Here is a 17,589-nt window from a genome sequence, read left to right as displayed (position 1 = left end):
GTACCGAAGTCGCGCCAAAACTTGGAAAATTTCGGGAGGAAGAGGTGAGTTGCGGGCCAAAAGATTCGAGTTCTTTTTGGGTCAAAGGAAACGCTAGACGCAAACCCTACCTACCCAGGTGGATCCCCTTTCTCCCCGCGGCCTCCCTCCCGCGCCGCCGGCTCCTTCCCGCCGGCCACCTCGCCGTCTGCGCCGCCCCTCCTCCTACCACACCACCCCTGCCCCCGCGCCTCCGCAAAACCTCAGAGTAGCGGCTGCGGGTCCGGCGTCGAGAAGTCCGCCCGGTGCTGGCACTCGCCGCCGCCGCCGACCGGAGCAAGTAGAGGCCCTCGTCCGGATGGAGCTGCACAAGCCGTAGACGGCCATGGCGACGGCAGTGCCCAAGAAGCGGCATACCCCCTTCACAACGTCCTCGTCGAGCTCGCCAGCCATGGTAAGCTCACGGTCTCCAAGTACCCTCTCCGCCTCCATACCTCGATCCCATCTTGCATTCTTGCTGAAGCTCGTTCCTGCGCAGAAAAGGAGGAGGTGAAGGCCGGCCTACTCAGCTCCTGCTGGTTTGTGGTCGCCGGCACGGCCAACGACAGCCCGCACGCCGGAGCTGCTGCAGCTGGGCCTCTGGACGGCGACGAGGACGCGCAAGGTGACGACGTCCGGGACATGCCCGACTAGGAGGAGGAGCTCGCCCCAGCCATGGACGGCTTCTACTACCACCCCGTTGACTCACCTCCAATTCTCCGGTCAGTCCCTCATCTTCCTTCGCCTCCTATGCGTCATCTTCCTCGCTACTACTGTTGCTGCTCCTGCTATTGGTGCTCTGCTAACGCAAATGCCTTGTTGAGGTCCGAAGACTAGCTGCTCTGCTCGGAGGGAGGAGAAGGAGACCAAGGCCGGACTAACTCAGCTCCTGCTTCTGTGTGGAGCTGCAGCTGGGCCTGGACCTGGCGGCGACGACCTGAAGGAGGAGCTCTCTCAGCCTGACCCTGAACATGACGACGCTCACAAAGCCATCCTGCTGGCTCCCGAGAGCTATGCAGCCATGTGTTACACCGGTGGTGTCGGCGATGGCGTGGGCACTACCGCAACCCCAAGTGGTAGGTCGCTGTCTTGTGACGTTGGTGCTGGGCACAACCATGGAAGCATGGTGGTGTTCCTGCTTCGGCATGCTCCTTCTGTCCTGCCAAGGTTAAGTTGTTAATTTTATTGCTAGTTGATTTGCTCTCTGAAACAAAAGTATTTCTTAATGTGATTGCTAGTTGTTTTGGTCTTTAATGCTTAACACGTTGAAAAAACTGAAACCTCTACTTGAACTACAGGGTAGTGTCTATAAGCATGTCTTTTTGTTTTAACTATCTGTTGGGATTTTTTTTTGGATGAACCTGGACTAAAAAAGTATACTTGGGCACCTTGTGTGTATGCTTTTCTAGATATATTGCACTCTCATGTTCTTGTTGTAAAAATTCAGAGAGTGGTTCAGTTAATGCTTCATGCTAGTTTAATTGCTCAGGTTGGACTCCAGTAAAGGCAAATGAACTGGTTCACCAATTGCTGGTTTTCACATGTTGAGTTCAAACCGTTGAACACCTTACCAGGAAACAACACCTTTCCTAACTGCTAGTAGGAGACAGTGGCAAGAAATAAAATAGGCTAAACCTACGTAAGTGCTTGATTCTGCTAGAATAGATTACTGTAGCAAAACCATTGTGATGTTACTGTAGTTCTGGAATTGACGGATGCTTTATCACCTCGTGGAGATGGTAATATGTCTATTTCCAGTATGTCCTGAGCTTGTTTTCTCTACGCTTGACAACGGAGTATGGATGCTGACTGTTATGTACTCAAATTCTCACCCTATCTTTCAATATAAAAAACAAATCATCTAGGGGTTGTTTGGCAGCGGTGTGAGGGAAGGAGATATCCAATTTAGCTTGTATCTCTTAAAAATACCTGGAGCATGTTGTATCATTTTTATGCCGATACAACAGCTGTTCCTGAGTTCTTTCTTCTCATGTAGCCAGTTATTGAGCTTGTTAATCGACAAATTTGTTTGGATTATAGCCTTTTGGCATTGCTTGTTTGTAGAGTGTCTGCTATGTGAAGCCATCACTGCTCCCAAATGTAAAGCCTTTTGGGTTTGCTTGCTTGTATAGTGTCTGCTATGTTTGTATAGTGTCTGTTTTCATGAACATATTGTATACTTGAATATTCCTTTTGCCATGTGTACATGTACTGTCAAGTGTGAATTTCTGTACATGATGTGTAAAATGTCATGTCAATTGCGTGCCTACCTGATGGTGCAAGTTGTACTAAGTTTCTGTTGACAGCAGAAAGCAATTACATATTTGAAAATGACATGATGCACTGCTGTTGTAAAATCTTGATGATTTTGTTATGCAATCGCACATGGAAGCATAACTGTTCAAATCCACATATGCATCTCTTGGTTTATGCTTTGCTATTTTACCAGCATATTTAGTCCTATGAGTAGAATCTTGCTCCGTTGATATCTATTTCCCGAAAAACATTATGTTGTAATTCTGCATAGGTGCCTGCTGCCATTTCGAGAAAACAAACATGCTAGCTAGCCTGTTGTAGATGCTCTAGAGCTGATCATATTGTTTATTTATTTATTTTTGCTCTAGAGCTGACCATCTTGATTTGTTATTGTTGTTGGAGGATACTGAGGATAACTATATGACTGGAGAGGTAGCAGCAGACGTGACGCATCATTTGGAAGGCTCGAAGGCCTGGTGCTTCCTTTATGGAACAACAGCCCTGATTAATAACTCTACGATGCTATGGTTCAATGCATGAGCAGCCAAGGTTTAATATTCGGAAGTGTGTTGCAATGCAGCATGTGGTGTTGTGTTGTATGTAATCGTCTGAGGCTGGGCTGGGATGGGACTGCGGAGACCTTGATTTGCATTTGCTTTACCTGGACATCAGTTTGTTATCCGATGTTGGGAAAGTTCTGTGATGCCTAGTTTATCTAGTTGATTAATTCCTTGGCGCCCTGATACTTGGAAGTTGAAATTGCTGTACTTGCATTGTGTGTTTGCCAAGCCAGATCTGATGGCATTCTAGCTAAGCATTCATTGTGTACTTCACTATCGTCATTTGCATGTACATTTTGCTTATAATTTTTTTTTGAAATTGAGTGATGTGATCCTTTGGTGCAATCTTGTATCTTATTAGATGACCCTGCAATAGCATGAATCAGCATTTCAGCAGCACTAGTAACTAGGCAAATATTTTTCTTTCTTTGGTGTTGCACTCGCATCATATGGCAGAACCAATCAATACATATTTTCTTACAAAAGCAGCCTCTGGTCACTTCGTATGAGGTTGTAGGGAGCTAATAATCTTGTGGAGGATTAATTAGGACTTTAGGGATTTTTGCTGCCCACATGTTGAACGAGATAAAGTAGGTGTGGGTAATGGGATTTCCTATCGCATCAAGAGAGAAAGAAGCAAACAAAATCTAGCATTTTTTTCGGGATGTCTAGAACGTCAAAAATAATCCCATAAAACTGTGCAAATCCTAAGAAGCAAGTGCTTGTGTGCATACCCACCATATGATTGCTTAGGCCCACAATGTGCATGCATACCCATCACATGATTTCTTAGGCCCCACAATTCTAGGATCTCATCCTCCACGTCACCGATCCATGGCAATACACATCCCAGCCACTCAACTGCCCTCATCAAGCATGAAGGAGAATTGAGCATCAGAATTCAGAATACCCTCTCCGCCTTATTCCCGCCCTCACTTCCCTCCCTCACTCCCCTGAAAACTCACCCTTCCCCTGTCTTTATAAATACTAGTCAGCTATCACTAACCGCGTGCGGGAAGCGCGTGCGACTTAGACTTTGATCTTTGTCGAGGAGAGGAGAGGAGAGGAGAGCAAGGCGTGGATACTGAGCAATTGATTCGATTTACAGCAGGCGGCGAGCTAGCTCTTCTCCCCATCGATCCATTTGGCAGGATGGTTTCTTCTCTTTTTCTTGTTTGGATCCATATTGTTGCTGCCTCATATTCCTGGTCTGAAGATCGTTTGACCGTGAAGACTGGCTTTTCAGTGCAAAAGCATGAATCATCAACACCAACGGGCGGGCCGGCCGGAGGCAGGCGGGCGGCGGGGCAGGCCGGCCAGGGGCGGTCAGGCGACGGGACGGGCACCGGGGCTGTCCGGCCGGGGGCGGGCGGGCGCCAAGGCTGGCCGGCCGGGGGCGGGCACGTTACATATTACATCAAGCACTATCCGGTTTTGTACCAACAGTTGAGGATGAGATGGGATTGGACACTACATGCTTAAATCTGTTGAGCTTTTTGCTAGATTGTCTACATATTTTTTGTGATAACAGTTTCATATAATATGCAGATGAGACTAATAACTTTATCAAATTGAGGTGATGCTGGGAAAATTCATGACAGATCAATGCAATTTTGCAAAACAGATTTAACTAGGCCATGAACAATCACATCTCAATCTTAACCATGTCAATCGAACGTGCTCTTTTCCGGCTATGGTGGCCGCGTGGGCATGGTTACCCAGACACCTACTCGTCAACTAGCCCTGTCCGTTAATGATGCTGGTTACCACTAAATAGTTTCACAAACCGGTGAAAAGTGCTTTTGGCTCCCGAGGTTTAGTGCTCTTCATTTTTTTTTAAGTTGTTTATAAGTTATCAATAAATCTGAAAATAAATTCTGGAGATTGTCAGTGATAATATCTCATAATCATGCAAAATCTCAACCCAAAATTCTTTTTACTTTGTGCTAGACAAAAATAACAAAATCTGACATGTTTTTGGAGATTTGAACATGACTAATCAGATCTACACTTTTGTCATTTCTGTGTAGCTTAAAATATAAAGTATTTGAAATTGATATTTTACAAGTTTGTGAAAGACATTATTCGCTATATGAAATTTTTTTGTTCAGAATTTTTCATAACTTAAAAATATGATTTTTGATTTATTTAAAAAACGAGATCACAGAAAAGTAGATGTCAGATCAGTGAGTACACCAACTGAATCAAACTGATCAAATACAAAATCAAAGAAAAGTAATGCTAAATAAAATACCAAGACACATAATTAATCAGCTCCTAAATGTGCCAATTTTAGTTAGGTTTTTTAGGTTCATGACTCGATTTTTTTTTATCAGGAGTAATAAACTGAGAAACAAATCTGCAAATGAGAAATCAGAGGTAAAAGGTGGACCAATTCGATTGAAAGAACACATTTTTATATACTATCACTGTGCCTTCCAATGCTAGAGTTTAAAAAACCATGCCACTCTTTACAAGACAATTTATTTTATATAATCAAGGTGTTGCCTTGTGCATCCGTAGAATTAATGTTAGAGCGATGTATTATTGGATTACTGCAAAACAAAGTTAAATGGGTGGTCGGATATTCCGCTTAAATTCCAGTTGTTGGCAGCAGATGAGACAATTGGTGAACAAACCAGCATAACTGAGTGGTTCGTTTGTAGAATTTATACGATTTTGAGATATCCATGGATTTCATATCTAAAGAAAAGTCAAAGCTAGAACTTTGTCATACTGATTCAAGACCAGGCGCATAACTAGTAAGGTATATACGGACGTGTAGTTGACCATGAGCAAAAGAAGGAGCATCCAGAATTATAGATGCATGCTCTACAAGAGAATCAAGGCACTGCAGGCGAGACTAACCCCGTATCGCCACTTCCTCTTCACATTCCACGAACGATTACCCTTAACCTGAAAAGAAATTGCTCCTTTGTTCCTGCAGACATAGGTCGGAAAACAACAATGTACGGAGTAAGAAAGCCGAACAAAAGGCTGCAATCAAAGAAGAATTAAGTTAGGGGGAAGAACTGGCTCACCAAAGACCACGATAGCAACATGTGAAGATATGATGAATGAGGCTACACGGACCGGGTAGGAAGTTTGATATAGATCCATCAGCTGCCGGACACCACGTGGAAGTACTAAGTTGATATTGACCAAGATACACTTTTCCACCACAAGGTACCATTACAAGAGAGTTGCCCTCAACATTCGGTAGCACCTTACTGCTGACACTCAAAATCCTTCCGGAGACGAAGAGAACATTGTCCCCAATGCTTGTTACCGGGACAAACCTGCCTAGTATAAGGTCAGCAAGTCTGTAAACTGTAATGCGCGAAAAAATGGGATGACCCAAGCAAATCAGGAGGATCTCCGAGTCACATTCCGCCAGGTAGGAGGATATGGGACGTTCGCTTGGCGGACCCGTGGCAATCAACTCTGGTGGTGGTGGCAGTGAAGATGAAGCTGGGACCTTGGCATCATGTCGGGGCGGTAGAATCTGGAAAATCTGTGTTGTGGTGGAAACATGATCCAAAATGTATATCCTGCCTCGGAGCGACACTGGATTCAGAGAGAAGGAGAGGTTCCTGCGTGCGACGCTCCATTGCTGGTCCCCGACGGTAGCGATGGCTAAACATTTGATACCAGAGATGATGATCATGACGGTGATGGCTCCGTCTGCACTCACGCTGACGGAGGTAGAGCCGACCTTTCTGAATTTACTCCAGATACGTCTAGTCTGAGGGCTGTCTTCTGCGGGCGAAAATTGGAAGTTAAACTGCCTCAAGAGGGTGATGAGCGGCGGGAGCTCTGCGATGTCACCCGTGAACGGATGGAGGAGGCGGATGGCTGTGTCCTGGTCGCGTTGCAGGAGCAGGAGGCCGTCGACCGAGTCGAGGACGCAGTGGTGGCTGAAAAGCGGGAGCTTTGAGCGGACGATGGCGCCGGTGGAGAGGTTGAGGAAGCGTATGTACTTGCGTAGCTTGCCGTGGCCAGGGTGCAGGCCGTGCCCCTCGGGCAGCATCATCCAGCGGCGCGGGTGGAAGCGCGGGTCGGCGACGCCGCGGCCGCGTGGGCAGACGGTGCTGGAGCGCCAGTGGGCGCAGACGGCGCGGAAGCGGACGTAGTCCAGCAAGTCGCCGGTCTCCAGCAGCCGCCACCCGATCAGGCGGACCAAATCCGGTTGCATAGACGGCCAGGACGATGACGCGTCCGACGAGGAGACGCCGGCGGGGGTAGTGCGACCGCGACGCTTGCTGCTGCAAGCCATGGTGGGCAAAGATCGCTTCCGATGCACCCGTGATGACCAGCCGCTCATCCTAGTAGTAGCAGATCTGGTTGGGAAAAAGCAATGCAGATTGAAGTGATACAGGTGTAGGTATTGCCCTTGCGGAACGAACCCAAATAAACGACAATCGCCTGGCAAAGAAGAAGAAGGTAGCCCGGCGGGCCAGAGAACGGCGACGCGGATCGCCGCAGATCCAGCCGACGCACTAGCTTAGTTGGATTGCCTTACGCCCGCTATATTAATACAGTGGCAAAGAACGCGTCCCGTCCCGAGGCGCGAGGATACGGAGTATCGCGTCCGCCAAACACGCGAACAAACAGTACGCAGTGGACTCGTTGGGAAAATCGAGCTTTCTTTTCGACCGAGTCAAAGGAGCGCGTGTCATTCACGTGCGCGGGCGGGCGCGTAACGAGAGGACACTTGCTTGGTCCACACCCAAAGGAAAACAAAGCCTCCTGCGTTTCGATCGGCCGAGTGAAAACAAGAGCCTCCTGCGTGCGTTTCGTCCGGCTCTAATCGCCAACAATTCGCTGCTTGCTCTCTTCTCGCATCGCACGCTGCGCCAACCTAATCGCGCCTAATTACCGGCTCGAATTGGCTGGCTACCTATTGTGCACTTAGCCAGTCGCGCGCGCACTCCATTCGCACACCAGCCAGCTTTTGATCCATTCTTACGGTTCAACCACTTCAACGTTCATTCTCGTCCCGCTCGATTAAAACTATTTGATTCATTCAAACTTAGTATATCCATCTACCTCCTCATTCAAACTTCATTAAAACTGTTTGATTCATTCAAAATTGAGCAAAATGACAAGACGAATACATATACTACTAGATGATCAAATGTATACACAAAGACTAGCTAATCACAGCAACGAGAAACAATCAGCTTCCCTATATATACGCATGTAGTCCAACTTCAAAACCACCGCTGCCGCTCTTTAGTCCTCCTCGATATCCTCGAACAAGAACAAAGCATCTTCAGGTCAGCAAATAATCATATTTACAAACCAGACTCGAAATAACAGCCGCAAATAAAGACACTTCATTCACTCATTACCCACTACCCAGCAAGAAAAACGCCATGTATGTACTACTTAAACCAAATCACATATCTATGACTCCAAAACATCACAGTAGATGAGCTGCTACCAACAACTCTTCTTATCAGATTGATAGCACCTTCAGTGAGAAAACGACTTTCTAACAAGTCCAAACAGCAGTGTTCTTTAAACACCCAAAAGTAGCATGTATTCTTCTTCTAAGCTGGCTGGGAATGTGCAAGTGTGTTTAGTGGCTGACAAACAAACTTCTTGGATTAGAAAAGACGACTAGAGAGTTAAACCAAGCAACTACAGACTGATGCTTTGGCAAATGAAAACCAACAACACCTGGACGTCGCTGCATCATCAACATACTCAAGGCCAAAACAACATCTGGCAGCAGTCAACCATACATTTCACAGCAACTTAAACATGTACTTGAAAAATAGGCAGCTCCCATGAGCAGTGCCTCAATCAATATATGTCTATCTCAATTAAGAACATATAGCACGTAATAACCAATTGGTCTATCAGTAGAGCACGACCAAATGCATGCTCAAGAACAAATGCAATCAGTACAGTAGGGAATCAATTCATGCTCAAGATTGATTTTTTTTTTTTCACTAGCGCAGAGTCCTGCTTCAGTCGATGAGGGGTTGAGAGAGAACGAGAGGTCTCACCGGGCCGGGGCGAAGGCCGGGACTCGCAGGCCGGCCGCACCTGCCCCCGCGCGGAGCAGCCGCTCGCCGAGCCGGGTAACCACCACCAGCTGCCGGGGCGCCGCCTTTCCATGGACCTCCTGCTCCTCCACCCGTGACGCCCCGTCTCCTCTCCGCCTCACCACCATCCGCAACAGCGCCGCCGCCCGCCATGGGAGGAAAAAGGCCGACGCTTTCGATCTCCAGGGGATCCTAGTCTAGGGTTTCTGTTGGGGAGGGATTTGGTGGTTCCACGCCGGTGGGATAGAGAGAGGGGGTTTCGGGGTGGTGGTCGGCAGGGCAGCGAGTGGCCGGAGTTGGCCCGGATGAATCCGGCGGCGGAGGTGGAGGAAATGGGTTCGGTGGCTGGTCACGATGGAGTGGTTGTGGTCGATGGTGTGGGGTTCTGGACGCTGGGATGGGCTCGACTTTTTGTTGCTACAATTTTGGGCCCAAGTTAAAAATTCTCTGGGCCTGAGCGCGTGTGCCAAATTCCTGCGTGTGCCTACAGGGTTGAAGGAAGTGCCACTTCAATTCAACTCTTTAAACAAACCTTATAGGTCCATTTTAAGATCACATGCAAAAAAAAAAGAGAATGATTTTGACCATTAGAAACCCCGATTTGTAGGCCCCGCGAAGTCTACCCCTAGTTTTTCCTCGGAACTGGCTATTCCGTGTGGCTTTACTCTTTTATACTAGATGATTCACCGCGCGCTGCTGCGGAACATTCAACAAAAAAGGTGTTAATTTGAAGATGCTTCCGGAAATAGGTGCATACACATTTTAAGTACAACTTGCATACAATCGATGTAGGAATAGAATTATCACAACCTAAATCATTCAGAAACATTTGATCGTGTTAAGTTTCTAGAATGAGATGATAGAGATGTCCTTTAAATTTTATGGTGCTTGCATATATGCATGAAAAACAAAAGAAAGAAGTGCTTTGTCCAGAGCAGAAAAATCATCTCTGGTGGGACGCAAGATAGCTGATGCCATGATCGATAATCATACATACTTTTGGAAGTTCTGCCCATTTTTAGCCCCTGGCTTCTGGACGGAAGCCTCTAAAGCAAACTGACAATATGTATTTCTTTACCTGATCTGTCACATTTTCTGTGAGCAAACGGGATGATTAAAGAATACAATCCTGCACCAATGATTGTTAATGCTTATTGTTCAGATCCATGAAATTAGTGGTGATGATACAATTCGTTTATCAGAATAGAGCGGCCAGGTTTAGCTTAATATGTGCTACCATTGAATAGAGTTAATATATAATACGTATTTACCTTTAGTTAATGAAGACGTGTATCTTTGCCACCGTGACAGTTAAGCAAGGAAAAAAATAGCGCGCTATAACAAAATAGTGTGGGTCTAAAAATACGCTATTAGCATGCTATAGCGTGCTATTAACGTGAATAGCGCGGTATAGCGCCGAAATAACGTAGCGTCGGCTCTCCAGATATGCTATAGCATGCTATTAACGTTGGAATAGCGCGCAATTTTTTTCCATGCAGTTAAGGCTTAGTTCAAAAAAACACGAGTTCTGCGCAGGATGCAGTAGAAGTGAAGTAACTTGTACACTTTCAAGCGGTGAAGCTTATTGTACTACAGTGAACAAATCAGGCTTATTTCATATAGCCCACATATCAGGAGGACCAACGGTTTGACAGAAAGTATTCATAAGGGGATATGTGATCCGGTAGAAGAATCCTTACCTTATATGCAGACCAGATGTAGGTACAAACTGTATATAACATTGACGAAAGAAAACTGAATCGAGGTTGCTTATCTCTGCATCAAAACTGTAGGCACCAAATATAGAGTTCAGAGAAATGTTTGCTTGCATTACTCGCTGATTACCATGGATCGCAGTACCTGTATCGTTGGCAAGCAAGCGTATGGTTGCTGAAAAGACCACCATGATGAACCCTGAGAGCAGGGATCTTTACGACAGAGAAAAGCAACAACACAGTATACATATGGTATTATGGATTGTCCAGAATTTGCAAGAACACCAGCAGTCGACCAGCCTCATCTACAGGAGCTGTCGCTTGGTAGACGCTGACACACTGAATCCTTACCTGCTTTTGGAGGGGGATTGGCGCCATTTGTGGCGAAATGATATTTGCCTTGCCTGGTCTGGTGTCACCCAGAACAAAAACCAAACGCCCTTTGACACATAGACCGAACTTTCTTCTTTGCCCACGGCGTGCCAATCCAGGCGCCAAAATTGTCATTAGTATGATAGCAAGAGCTCTGTTTTTATTCCCCGACTCTGTGCTACCGCTGATGGGGGAGGCGTGTGAATATGAAACTCAAGAAGAATGAAGGATCCAGGGCTGAGTCTTGGCGGAAGAGACATTGAGTCGACGATGCATTCCCTGCTACACTCCATGCGCTGCCGTGAAGCTCCTTGGGCACTGCTCAGATTAATAGCCATGATTCATCGGCAATAAAAACCCATTATCATCCGTTATAGGAGTCCAAGGATCAGTTGTTGATCACATGAAAGAGAGACTGTGATGCATTTTTAGATAAGAAAATAAATAGGATGGTCCACCACCATGCATGCATAGGATGGAACCAACGTCTGAACTGAAGTTGAGGCGACGTTCTGTTGGCAAAAAAACAAATGTAAAGATCCGCTGAGGTGGCTCAATTGCTTAGGTGGATAGATTGCATGTGGATATGTGGTGGGACCGCTGAGGTGGCATGGCTGCATGTTAAGAGAAATAGGTTAGTGGGGATGAACTTCTTAGTTATATAGGATTACAATGGGTCATGTGAATAAGACCAAACCACAAAGAGGCGCGACTATTATGATAGTTTGGGTCGGTGGCTTCGAAGTGGGAGTTTTCACTACAAGTATAGAATATTCATGCGGTATCGACATGTTTTATGAAGCGAGTGCCATTTCGAAGTGGTGTATTATATTTTCCTCTTTACCCCACCTTTATATACCTTATGACCCATTGCAAAATAGTAAGGGCTTTTCACCCTTCCTCGCATGATTTCATGCGTCCCTTATCCATCAAGCCCCGCAATGTTCACCCCTTGGCTTCAAGCCGGAAGTAGTGATTCAATGTCACTTTTGTGTGTTCTCACATACGTCATGGAAACTGCAAAACCCCAAAATAGGCCAAGTTCTCCAAAAAAAAAAAACTATGTCGGTGGCCTTGGTAATTAAGTTTGACTAATTGACTACCTTAACTTTTGTTGTTTGGTGTGATGGAAGTTCTCGTGCCAAAATGTGAATGCCCTTGGTAATTAAGTTTGACTAATTGACTACCTTAACTGCTAGTTGTATTTTTTAGTGAAAAAATCTGCTGACCATGTAAAGATCGAAGTAGAAAGAAGAAACAGTTCTAATTATAGATAGCTAGTTTGGCACGTGATACCTAAACTTTTTTCTCTCGCTTGTTTAGTAACGTTTGATCTTTGCATTAGGCCAAGTTTGAGTGATCAATGGAAGGAAAAAAGGAAAATCATAGTTTAGCATAGGATTTCCCAACTAGCTCAGCTACATCACTTGATTTTTTTCGAGGCTGCTGCTAGGTACGTCACAGCTCTAATATTGTGCCACCTTTATTCTACACAGGAAGCTATATAGCCCAACACCACGAAGGCAATTGGAAGGTATCTCGGTAAACGGCTGGACGCTTATCAATTCATGTTTTGTTAAAAGTAAAAACAGCCTTGGATAACTACCATAAACTAAAGGCGTCTTGAAGTTTGGGCGGGAAAACAGCATGTCCAAAAGTTTTGGCAGGCGGGAGCGGTGCCAGTTGGGCGGGAGTACACATGAAAGACATCTCGTTAAACATGCTAGCATATTCTCCCTGGACGTTTATCAATTCAAGTGTTGTTAAAGTAAAAAATGGTCTCGGATAACTACCAATAAAATAATAGTGCCCCAAAGTTTGGGCGGGAAAACGTGTGTCCAAAATTTTAGGCGGGAAGGAAGCCGAAGCGGGAGGTGCCAGTCGGACGGGAGTATGCATGAAATACGTCTCGTTAAATGCCCTACCATATTCTCCCTGGACGACTATCAGTTCATGTGCTGTTAAAAGTAAAATTAGCCTCGGAGAAATGCCAATAAAATCGGTGTCCCGAAGTTTGGGCGTGAAAATACCATGTCCAAAAGTTTGTGCGGGAGGGCATCCGAAGTGGGAGCGTTGCTAGTTGGGCGGGAGTAGGCATGAAATGTGTCTCGTTAAACAAAACAACATATTCTCCCTCGATGCATATCAATTCATGTCTTCTTAAAAGTAAAATTGGCCTCGGAGAACCACCAATAAAAATAACGATGTCCTGAAGTTTGCGCGGGAAAATGCCATGTCGAAAAGTTTGGGCGGGAGGGCATCAGAATAGGGAGTCGTGCCAGTTGCGAGACTAGACTAGGGAGCGTTAGCAAAGGGAGCGGACCCGAGGAAGGCGCATAAAATGATAGGTACTCGCCTTCGCATGCAGTAAATAAGGTCTCCGAGGACGCATGGCAACATGGTTGTGCATGGAACGGTAGGGCCCATGTTACCATTTAGTGCATAAAAATAGTGACACATGTCAATTTAAAGGGCCAATTGACACGGGGCCCATGCCACCATTTAGTCTGGCTAAGAGCATCTCCACTCGTTTGCCCTCCCCACACCGAAATCCGGGGAAATTTACGTTCGGATTGGACGTAAATTGCGCTTCCGCTCGCCGGAGGTGTCGGGTTCACGCTTGGGGCGGAGCCGTCCTTGCGCCGTCGAGGGCTCGCGGATGACGATCCCGCCGCTGCCGCGCGCGCGGGTGCTCGGCGGGGAAGACGGTTCCTTTTTCACCGGCGCCCAAGATGGCGCCGACCTGGAGATCGACCTCGACGCCGAAACGGACGACGAGGAACTGGCAGCCATGCGCCGTGGCTGCCAGCTACTTACCCGGCGGCGGCTGGCTGATGCCCTCGACAGCGGGGGCATCGTCAGAAGGGGGAAGTTGCCGCCCTCGATGTGCTCGAGGATGGCCTCGAGCGTCCGGCCCGGCACGCTCCACCACCGCTTGCGTCCGGCGGTGTTGTTGCGCGGAGGCGGAGGCGGCGGGCCGTCGTACACGGCGAGCTCCTGCTCCCACCGGCGAAGGAAGTAGGAGTTCCACGCCGTCAGGTTGTCGGGGTGGTAACGTGGCTCGGCGCGGTCCTGGTCCGACAATGTTAGTCGGACCTCCTCGATGGTGGCTTCGAGGGCGCGTCCCTGGGGCGGCGGCGGGATTGGCACGCCGCCCGCACTTAGCCGCCACCCGCCGCCGGGAGGCCTCGTCTCCGGCGGGCAGGGGTACCCCGCCTGGTGGAGGAGGTGCCCCTCCCACGCGTGGAGCGACCGGCGGGGGAAGCCGTTGTTGGCCACGCCGTCTTCGTCGTTGAACGCCATGGATCTCGTCGAGGGTCGAGGGAAGAAAGAGGAAGAGGAAGAGGAATGGTGCGACGCGTCGCGGCGAGCGGGGTATTTAGGTGGGGCTGGAGCCGGCGATTTAATGCAGCGTGGATGCTACGCGTCCGCGGCGAGCTGACCGGCGGCAGCCTTTACTCCGCGCAGAAGACGATGCGTCTGTCGCTGACCGGCCGGGTCCATCTCTCGCGCGGAAGCCGAAGCGAAAGCGCGGGAGAGAAATCTCGGCGTTTCGCGCGCTTTCGCTTCGTCCGGAGTCCCCGAGCGCGCCTCGGGGGACCGGGGTTGGCGTGGGCTCGCCAGATGTATTTAGGCCCAAATCCGGAGAAAAACGAGGAATCGGGGGCGCGACTGGGCCGAAATTTGCCGTCCGGATGAGAAAAACGGCGTTCGGGGGCCAAGTCGGGGAGACGAGTGGGGATGCTCTAAGTTAGGGAAACCCTAACTTCACGTGATGATTCCAACATCTAGTCTTAAATTTGATCTATGGGGAAAAGGTAGGGTGGGAACACCCGGTGAGTACGTAAGTACGAACTTTGGGTGGGAAAGTTGTCGGTACCAAAGTTTAGGCGGGAAAAGTCCAAAAATCTGTGTGGTCATAGCATCTGAATATGCATGAGCGCTGGGCCATGTTGCTAGGCTCTCGACGATACGGGGAAGGGACAAAAACACAAATCATGAAATGCCGCACTGGTCTTAAATTTGAGATCCCGCTCTACTGTACTCTCGATGGACTGAAGCCGCACCAAACTTAGATCATTTCGAAAGCAGGAGCCAAAAGATTCGATTTAGGAAAACGGGGCGCTGTTGTATTCTCGATAGACCGCAACAACGCTAAAACTTAGAGCATCTCCAACAGACGCGGAAAAACCCGCGTGCGCAAAAAAATCTGCCTGTTTGGCACGCGCGGGCGCCCGCGCGAACCTCCAGTGGACGAGCGAAAAAAGGGCGCGCGCTAAATTTTTTACCGTGCCCGTGCTTTTGCGCTATCCCGCGCGGGAAAGTTGCCGCTTCGGCAGGCGCGCACGCTATAAAACGCCACGCGGGCGCGAACCCAACCATCCTGAACTTTCACTCTTCGCCGCGTGTCGCTTCTCCTCCGCCTCCCTCCTGTCGCCGCTCTGCCTCCCACGCCGCGCCCGCGCCGACGCTCCGTCTTCGACGACCATGCCTCTGTGTCGCCGCTCCTCCGCCGGCTACCGCGGCATCCGCACGCGGCCGAGCGGACGCTTCGATGCCGAAACCACCTTTGACACGACGCACGAGGCGGCGCACCCCTACGACGTCGTCGCCTGGCGCCTCGGCCGCCCCCGCCATCCTATGAATTTTGACGACGTTTCGACGCGCGAGCAGGCGAAGATGCTCGCGCCGCCATCACCGGCCGTCACGAGCGAGCAGCAGCGGAGCAACCGCGAGCTCGAGCAGCGCCTGCGCATCACGGAGCAGGACGAGTGCCTCCGCGTCGGGTGGGAGCGCGCTGTCCCGGAGGACGTCGCCGCGTATGAGGCGTTCTACGCGCAGAAGAAGGAGCAGAAGGCGAAGGCGGTGGCGAAGAAAAAGGCCGACTGCGAGAAGCGCCGGGCTGAGTCGGCGGCGAGGAAGGCGGGGAGGGCGGAGAAGGCGGCGCGGAGGGCGAGGAGGGCGGAGGAGAAGAAGAACGGCGCCGGGCCATCGACGAACATCCCCTCCTCCTCCCCCTCCTCCTTCGAGTGGACGACCACTCCGGTGTCGGACACTACTCCGACCAGCGGATCGTCAAACTTCGACTGGGAGGACTCCGATTAGATTTAGGATAGTTTAAATAAAATGTCGGTGCCCGTCGAACTTTGATATATTTCGTAATTTCCAGTTAAATTTTCGTGTTTTATTTGATTTGTTTGATTTGTTTCAAACCAAATACGATCAAACTAGCCGTTCGCGCGGCCTCGCGCGCTGCATAATGGCGCATCTGGCGGAGGACCAATTTTACCGCCCGCGCACGAGCTGCATTTTGGAGCATCCGGCAGGTCAAATTTCGGCCCAACGCGCCATCCGTTTACAGCGCGGCAGAAGGGAGGTTTAGCGCGCCGATTTTTTGTGCGCCTGTTGGAGATGCTCTTACAAAGCTAAAAGATTCGATTTGGGCAAGCGGGAGCTTTGGGGTTAAACTTTTGGCTTCAAACAAAAGGCGAGACGCTGGCACTCGCCGACGCTGCCGACCTGAGCAAGGAGAGGCCCTCGTCCGGATGGAGCTGCACCCAATGGCGAAAACAGGGCCCAAGCAGCAGCATACCCCCTCCACCGTCTGTGTCGAGCTCGAAATCCATGGTAAGCTCAGTATCTCCTACCCTCTCCGTCTCCATACATCGATTCCATCTTGCTAAATCTCCTTCTTGCGCAGAAATGGAGGTGGTGATAGCCTGCCTACTCAGCCCCGGTTGGTGTGTGACAGTCGGCACGCCAAGGACGGCCGCGCTTCGGAGCTGCTGCAGTTGGGCGTTTGGGCGGCGACGAGGACGTGCAAGGTGAAGACATCCTGGACATGCATGCTAGACCAGGAGTAGGAGCTCGCTCTTATAGGCATGCGTGGAGCTCACTCGCATAGCTAGCGACGGGCACCAACAAATCATTTCCACTATGTACGAAAACAGGCTGAAACCGGATTCAAATGTCCGACGGGCATGGCAAAATGCCGCCAGCTCGAGCGGGGATTACCCGATCATGCCGGCTGTAGGAATGGAAGCTTCTTCGTTATCGTCCGTGGCAAGGCACGCCGTGGCAGGCGAGTGGGCACCCAGTGGCAGGTGGCAGGCTCGGTGTAGTAGCAGCCATGGAAGCGAGGAGGAGAACATCCACAACAGTCATATCGATCGAGGATGAGAAGAGTAGGATGAACGCCATGCCAAGCGTGCCCGAGAGAAGGTTGATCACCATGGCAAACACGTATTTAGACCTTTAAACATATGGTTGCTTGCTTTTCATTAATTTCACTGTGGCCACCAGAAGTACGTACACGTGTAGTGAAAACACGAGCAAACATTTCATACTACACAGATAGTTTCTCTGGGCATGCAGCTCACTCGCGTGGCTAGAAATAAATGCCAAACAACTAGTTTCAAAATAGTGAAAGCAGGAAAAAAACTGGTGGCCACGCCGGAGAGAACCGGAAGAAACTAGCCTAACTCTAGTTTCCTATCAGGCAAACCGGGAGAACCTGCCAAATTCTTGCCAAGACTGGGGCGGACCGTTGAGAATCGTCCTAAATATTGCCTATTCTGGGCTGAACCGGGAAATTTCTCGATTTCGCGGAGA

The 17,589-nt window shown here is 49.1% G+C and overlaps 1 protein-coding gene across 1 annotated transcript; it reads right to left on the bottom strand.

Moving 5' to 3' along the window:
* Window positions 1-895: 895 nt before the first annotated feature.
* Window positions 896-7,110, bottom strand: LOC124656873. Its single transcript, XM_047195534.1, has 3 exons — window positions 6,264-7,110; window positions 6,025-6,164; window positions 896-1,177 (listed from the first exon to the last, which is right to left on the bottom strand). The coding sequence occupies exons 1-3, from the start codon at window positions 7,108-7,110 to the stop codon at window positions 896-898; spliced, it is 1,269 nt and encodes a 422-aa protein (XP_047051490.1).
* Between the last annotated feature and the right edge of the window lie 10,479 nt (window positions 7,111-17,589).

Source organism: Lolium rigidum, chromosome 5 (assembly GCF_022539505.1).
Source record: "Lolium rigidum isolate FL_2022 chromosome 5, APGP_CSIRO_Lrig_0.1, whole genome shotgun sequence".
NCBI classification, from domain to species: Eukaryota; Viridiplantae; Streptophyta; class Magnoliopsida; order Poales; family Poaceae; genus Lolium; species Lolium rigidum.
The sequence above is the reverse complement of the archived record's forward strand: the minus strand, read 5'-3'. Positions and strand labels throughout refer to the sequence as shown.

Coding starts and splice junctions, on each gene's coding strand:
- LOC124656873 (XM_047195534.1), bottom strand. CDS start 7,110: ATGGCTTGCAGCAGCAAGCGTCGCGGTCGCACTACCCCCGCCGGCGTC. Junction 6,165..6,263: donor ACCAGAGTTGATTGCCACGG/GTCCGCCAAGCG, acceptor CGCGCATTACAG/TTTACAGACTTGCTGACCTT. Junction 1,178..6,024: donor AGGGCAACTCTCTTGTAATG/GTACCTTGTGGT, acceptor TAACCTTGGCAG/GACAGAAGGAGCATGCCGAA.